Below are 7,758 nucleotides of genomic sequence, written 5' to 3'. Positions count from 1 at the left end.
TCTCAAGGACAAAGTCTGTGCTCCTTTCAAGGCCATCGTTAGGCCACCATTCACTTCACACCGCCAACCAAGAACGTACAAAAATAAACAGGCAAAATTATTTCAGTTCTGTGTTTTCATTTTAAAAACAACAGGAGCCATATAAGGATTCCTTTCTTTTCACTCAAGCTATTTCCTGATGGGATTTAAGTCCCTGGTCCCTATAGGAGAAAACCAGGCTATATGAAAGAAACACAGTACTTGCTGAGTCGTACTGTATTCACAAGATTACAGAACATTAGATTAGTACAAACTTAGGGTCTGTCCAATCTCCTGTTCTAAAAAAAGGGTAAGTTGGACCCAAAGGCGAAACATGACCTGCCAGAGATTTGACAGTGGCCAAAGTTCACGTGAATTTGCCATAATGTCTCTAGACGGCTCTAGGAGTTAGCTTTATTTTCACTAAACAGAAAAATCTCTTGTGCCTGTTCTAGGTACACAATGGCCCCTACCCCAACCCTTAAATGAAATGGGCCCATTCACACTGGCTCAGGTACAAACATGATTACTGTATATATTTGAGCAGAAGCCGGCCCCAACTATCAGCCAAGGCACCTAATTTTACCACAAATACTGCATTAAAAATGTGCTGCAAAAACTCGGCATATATACGAGTATATGCTTCATCTTTCCTTACGTTTTTGAAATTTAGGGCCCTATTTGAAAAATACTGCATCTTCATATTTCCAGTGCTGTACTGTATTGTTCACTAGAAAGGTCAGGACCAATGCAACTTTGTAGTGATAGACTGGACCATTTTCAAAGTGCTGCTCTAGAGGAACACTGGAAAGAGAAGCTCTACTTCACTTGCACCCCAACCACAATCAATAGACCATAAAGGAAAAGAGAAAATTCGGTACCCTGACATCACTTCTAGATGAAGCTGTCCTGAGACAGTTAAGAAAGCAGGAACATTGAAGAAATTCTCCTTGGAATCTTTCATCTTGCTTGAAGGCTGTAAATAAAGAATATAAACAATAAAGAGCTATTAGCTGTTTTCATATTCACATACTCGCCACAACTAAAAATCAGAATGAAATTAAACCTATGTGAGGACAGACCATTCTTAATGGCAATAAAGGCAGTTCTCGCTTTTGTGGATGCTGATCTTGTTTGTGGTTAATTCTTTCTTAAGGCAGAGAGTATTCCTAAGTTTTGTTTGGTGGTGTCTTTACTTATTTGGGCCTAATAAAATGTTGGACTCTGGCATAGCAAAGAATCTAAAGTCAATTTTACTTCGGAATGTCTTTGATCAAACAGTTCAAGTAACTGGTTTTATTTGACCGTCCCTTCCAACATGTATCTGTAATACCTGGTGTGACAAAGCACTTGTGAGATTGAGCTGGGAGTTGGACAAGCTGCTTTACTTCTTGGAACACCAACTACACTTTAAAGAATGGCTACCAACCAGTCTACGGTCATTCGGTCTTACAAATTTAACAGGCATCACGATCACAGTGAATGAAATAAGTATATATCACAACAAGGAAAACAACTGATAACATTTTTTACTAATGAGAAAACTTAAGCTTTCAAGGCAAAATTGGAATTTCAGAAAACAAGAATTGGCCACTATGAGCCTAAGACCTTCACAATATCGAAGGCATAAAGTAATACCAATAAATCTGGTTTTATAATTTTATATAATGAAATGTGTCAATATTTGAGAAATCTGCAGAACCAAATCAGTATTTTCCCACACAACACATCTTACTACAAAAGTGTGCCAGGGTACAAGATACACTCAAAGTGTAAGCTACACCAATGGATTTCAATGCAACAGAGAACAATAGGAGACTATATTTGCTATAGTCCAAACTCAGAACAGCAGTTTATGTATGAGCAGACAGTAGAAAAATTAGTAAATTATAGGATTTCCATTCTATATTACAACTAATATTTTCTTAAAAAACATTTTGAGGGCTCTCACAGCTCATTAACAATCCAGACATCAATTATACCAAGTACATTTGTACATATGTTGCCATCATTATTTTCTAGACGTTTACTTTCTCTTGAGCCCTTGGTATCAGTTCCTCTCCATCCCACCCGTGGCCCGTTGATAAATTATAAATTATTATTATTTTCATATCTTACACCAACCGCTGTCTCCCTTCCCCCATGGTCTCTGTTGTTCATCCCCTGGGGGGTGGTTATGTGTCAATCATCACTATCAGTTCCCCTTTTCCTCCCCTCCTCTCCCAACCTTCCCCCTCCCCTCCTGGTATCACTACTCCCATTCCGGTTCCTGGATTCCATGTGTTGTGAGTTCTAGTCTCTTATCTGTACCCGTGCACATGCTTCGGTCTAGCGCGCAGTGAAAGGCCGGGCTAAGGTCATACAAGTGGGGGGTGAGAAGGCCTCAAGGAACCAGGACTATTGTGTGTTTCATTGGTGCTTTACTGCACCTTGACTGACACATCAATCCCTTCCCTGTGACCTCTCTGTGAGGGGATGTCCCGTTGTCTACAGATGGGCTTTGGGTCTCTGCTCTCGACACACTTCATTCTCAGCAATATGGTTTGTTTGTTTTGTGTCTTCAGATGCCATTGCCCAGTCCCAGCGACACCTCATGCTCGCACAGGCTGGGGTGCTTCTTTCATGTGGGCTTGTTGCTTTTCTGCTAGAAGACCACTTATTTAACTTCAAGCCTTTAAGACCCAGACCCTGTATCTTTTAATAGCCAGGCACCATCTGCTTTCTTTACCACATTTGTTTATGCACCCATTTTGTCTTCAGCGATTGTGCCTGCCTGGAGGGCGAGCATCACAGAATGCCAGGTTGCTAGAACAAAGTGTTGCTAGAACAAAGCACTGAGGAAGGACATGAGCAGAGGCCCGAAATCCATCCACAACCTCAGTGTATGCAACTAATCTTTAAGAAACCATCATTTGTTAAGTTGTGGTGTACTATCACTGAGCTTGATATGGTTCTTCTAGCCAGTCTTTGTAACTCCCCCAAAATATGCATGTGATCGTTGAACAATGAGTAGGAGGGACCAAAGAAGAATTAGTGACTTTGAATTATGATACCACCAAAGAACAATGACTATACTGTGCACTGCCAGAAGAACGAACAACTTTGTGTTATAGTAAGTACAACCAGAATGTTTCTTTGAAGTGAGGATAAGATCTCATCTCGTGTATTTTGGACATGTTACTAGGAGGGACTAGCTCCGGGAAAAGGGCATCACGCTTGACAAAGTCAAAGTGTCTGCAGCAATGGGCTCAACCGTAAAGGCAATCGTGAGGACTGTGCAAGACGGGCCAGTGCTTCCTCTTGCGGCCTTTGGCCTGTTATTGGGAGTGAACTGACGGGCCCTGACAACAGCAGCAACAACAGAGAGCAGAATGTAAGTGTGGATTAGAGAGCAGGATTTAGAAAGGTGAGTGCCTTCAACTTCGCTTCACTGTTCAACAAGCAAAGTTGCATCATCAGCATGTCACTAGTTGTTCATGAGGCGTCCTCCAATCCTGATGCCACCGTCTTCTTCCTATTGTCCAGCTTGGGCGATTATTTTTGCTTAGCATATAAATATGGAAGTAAGTAACAATGACATGCACCTTTCCTTATTTTAAATCATGCAGTATCCCTTTATTCTTTTCAAATGATTGCCTCTTGGTTTATGGACAGATTTTGTATGAGCACAATGAAGTGTTTGGGAATTCTCATTCTTCACAAAGCTATCTAGTTTGTTATGATCCACATAGTCCAATGCCTTTACATAGATAATAAGACACAAGTAAACATTTCTGATATTCTCTGCTTTCATCCAAGATCCATCTGATGTCAACAGTAATATCCTTTGTTCTACATCCTCTTCTGAATCTGGCTTGAATTTGCGGCAGCTTCCTGTCAGTGTATCACTGCAAATGTCATTGAATGATCTTCAGCAAAATTTAGCTTGCCCTCTGATGTTAATGATATTGTTTGATAATTTCCACATTCTGTTGGGACCTGTTTCTTTGGAATGGATGCAATATGAAGCTCTTCCAGTTGGGTGGCCAGGTGTCTGTTTTCCAAATTTCTTGCCATAAATGAGTGCACTGCATCAGTTTACTGGAAGATTTCCAATGGCATGCCGTCAACTCCTGCAATCTAGGCAAGTTTAACTGCAAAATGTTCTCATTAGCTTCTTGGCACAGTACATTGCTCTCTCAACCCCAAATTTCCCTATGCTTTTCATGTGGCTAACGCCTCCTCGTCCTTCAGGTTTCGGTTCAAATACCTTGTATTCACGAAGCCTTCTTTCCTACTAAGGGCCACCACCACTCCCCACTCTATGACTAAGCTAGTAAAGATTAACCTCCCATGTACTTCCATGACAATCCACACAGGCACTTCATTCATTCATCCGGACACTGTTCTAGACAGTGTAGACACAGTGAGTAAAACAGACAACAACGTAAGCTCTTAGAGAGCTTACATTCTATGTCAAAAAAGGAAACATATAAACTAATAAAGAAACAAGGTAACAATGAACTGGATGTGAGAGTGAGGGAAGAGAAGACCGTCCTCTGAAGCAGCAGCGACAGGCAAAGACCGGAAGGAGGAGAACGTATGTTCTTGAATTCTTACTCTAAGGACATAGAGCAATCACTGAACTGTTTTTGTTTATTTTCACTGAACTGTTTTATGTAGTTGTGGCATGATGTATTTTAAAGTTTATTCTAGTGCTTGAGTGGAAAATAGATAATATGGGACATGAGTCTAAGTAGGGAGACCAAATATAGAGGAGATAAGAAAAGGTAGGTGGTTTGAATTAAGACAACGAACATAGAGCAAAATGCATAGACCAAGGACTGACATGAAAGGTAAACCAACAGAACTGATTTAACAAAGTAGCTGGAGGGTTGGACAACACAGGGAAGGAAAGCATGAGTAAAGTCTGACTTCTAAGGTGTTTTATTAAACAGAGAGGTGGTTGGCAATAATTTTTCCTGGGATGAGTAAGATTGGGAAAGCAAAAAAGGAGGAGAAATCTAGAATTGTGTTTAAGACATCAATTTTGAATGCATTACAACATCATAAGAAAAATGTACAGTCAGCAGTAACCTCTTCAAACAGGGCGCTTAAGAAGAGAGACTGAAGGGGGAGACACATCAAAAGTTTGAAGTCACTGGTATGTGGATGGTTCACAAAGTCTTAAGACCTGCTAAATTAAAGAGATATTATAGATTAGAGCTACTCATTAGTGATGACAATGTTTCCTAAAAGAACTATTTTGGAATTTTGCTGGGGCGTTTAATGGACACGAGTTAAGGATGCCCCTGCATAACTAAGACTTGCCTGCATCCTCCCCACTTTCTCATGCTCTGCTACAGTCTAGCAGCTAGACAGTCATGTTACGAGCAATTAACATATACTTATCAACCAAACAATGCATATCTGTGCCAGCCAATGAAAAGTCATTGCTTTTATCTATTTTATACATTGGGTTGGCATAAGACAGCCTATGAAAAAGATCCCCCAGCCCACCTTACCACGCCAGACCTGGAGCAGTGGTTCTCTGCACTGCCAGAACCTTGCGAGACGTGCTGCGCACCAACGGAGCAGACATGGGCAGAGCCATGGTGGCCAGGCTCGGGCTGGGGCTGCTGCTCCTGGCGCTGCTCCTGGAACTAACTCTTCCCACTTTACCTCGGCTGCCACAACTCCACCTAACACCACCAGCAAGGGCAACGGAGGCTCCCTGCAGTATACCGGTAGTCTCTTCATGGTCACACTCTCCCTTCTGCATCTCTACTGTTAAAGAGACTCAGGCCAAGAAACACCTCTACTTCCCTATCTTCTATACCCAATCCACACGGTGGTCGCAAGTCCAGCGCGGCATGGAAAAATCAGATCTTCCTTGAATCTACTGTTTCCACACCTGCTTCATCGACACAGAAGATGTTGAGAATCTCAAGTTTCACTGGTTGCTGATTGGAAGAATGCCCGAAGAGTTTGAGTAGATGATGAATGCCATTATTATGAGTTCCATGTACAAGGCGAAGAATGACAACATCCAAAAATTAAGAGATGGGTTCTTTAAATGTGAACTAAGAATTATGGACACTAAAAATGCTACCTTATGGGGGAGGGGCGGGAAAGGGTTTTTATTTTTCTAGAGATAAAGGATGGGATATAATATTGAGGTTCATTTGTCCTTTTGTTCTTGAAATCTATAAGGCCACAAGTGATTAGGTAACATTAAATGCTTCCATGGTTTTATTTATATGTATATTAGAAGGGCCCTCTAGATCTTCCATGCATTGTTTCAGCAGTACTAATCTAATGCTGATAGACTCTAGATGAACGTTTTACATTATTAAACTATCACTGTTCTCTTGGGACCTGAACTCATACTTTGAGGTTTTGGATCTGACATTGCATTCGGTGTTTGATGTAGTTGACAAATACCCGGAGTCAGGGATTGCGCTGCGCTGTGCCCTAAGTCCAAGCATAATGAGTGAATTTTGCTTATACACTTCGTATAAAGTCAAGTGGTAGGCATTTCAGATCACCTATTCCCACTCAACAAGAGCACCGGTTCGTTTAGCCAAAACTGATTCCAAAGAGTAAGAAGTACAGTGACGCCAACTAATTTCAAAATGCTGCTTTTTATTTCTGTGTTGGCTACACACTTTTTACACTGCACAAATTTGTCTGTTCTGAAAGTTGAACCAAAGAAATCTTGAAATAAAAACATGCGAAGGAGCCAAAAATAATTTAAATCAAGGATTTGGGAAGTGAAGACTGGAAGCTAACTTGCATTAAATTCATGAAAACTTTTATACTCCTGTAAATACCTTTAATACCCTTTTTTTTTAACTTTAAGAATCAGAATAGTCACATTTGGAACACGTTTCTATATCAGTCAATATTTTTAGATAGTTAGAACCTTGGTCCTAAGCCTAAAGTGGGCTTAATTCTAGAAAGTAGATCTTTAACAACTGCCTCGGTGCACAGAAATCTTTTAACGTACCCACTCCATGAAGTCTTTTGTTCGCATGGTCATGCACTGATACTTAGATGTTCCTGTATCGAATATGAACACAGTAGTGCTGATAACCGAAGTCATTTTCCCCATTGTTTGAAACCTCCAGAGAAGAACAACCCGATCCCACCGATCTCAAGCTACTGTGTGTGCGCGAATGAACACTCCCTTTTGCTTCATCTCTGAATGCTGTACATCTGTTTGGGCTTGTATAATGTGTTTGTGTATTGATGTTTTGATTCATAGTAACCTCATGTTATGGAATTGATTTGCATTGAACACAAACTGTAAATAAAAATAAACGACTGCAAGAACAAAAAAAAAGAAAAAGATTCTCCAGCAAAACCATTTGAAAAATCAATACACAGATGGAAGGACCCACCCATTCTAATATTCAATGATTTACCTAAACTTTCTCTGATCATCTACTTACTAGTGTAACACAATTCAGCCCAGCCGTTTTCTATCAAGTACAACAGTAAACACTTGGCTATGTTGCTCTGCCATTAAAAGATAGGTAATGGAGAGGTCTGAGGGGCCGGCCCCAATCCCAACTATGTGGACAGTCCCCCCTCCCCGCAGGAGAATTCACCTCAGAGGACAGCACTGAAGCTGCAGCTCAGGGAGAGGGACATGTCTGATCAGAGCACACAGGAGCAAATGAAGGGGGAGGAAGAGAGAGTGGAGCACATCCTGGTCCATCATGCCCTGAGGACAATATTCCTGCTCAGAGCAGCCAA

General features: G+C 41.1%; 1 protein-coding gene across 1 annotated transcript in view; it reads right to left on the bottom strand.

The window, feature by feature from the left end:
* The window catches only part of NARS2 (asparaginyl-tRNA synthetase 2, mitochondrial), a 111,424-nt gene that overhangs the window by 62,323 nt on the left and 41,343 nt on the right, over nucleotides 1–7,758 (bottom strand). Inside the window, exon 6 of the mRNA XM_030886447.2 lies at nucleotides 900–994. Within this exon, the coding sequence (XP_030742307.1) occupies nucleotides 900–994 (95 nt within the window). The remainder of the gene's footprint in view (nucleotides 1–899; nucleotides 995–7,758) is intronic.

Source organism: Echinops telfairi, unplaced genomic scaffold (assembly GCF_000313985.2).
Source record: "Echinops telfairi isolate 266 unplaced genomic scaffold, ASM31398v2 ScPeMD7_1713;HRSCAF=2227, whole genome shotgun sequence".
NCBI lineage: Eukaryota > Metazoa > Chordata > Mammalia > Afrosoricida > Tenrecidae > Echinops > Echinops telfairi.
This window is presented reverse-complemented; position numbering and strand designations above follow the sequence as displayed.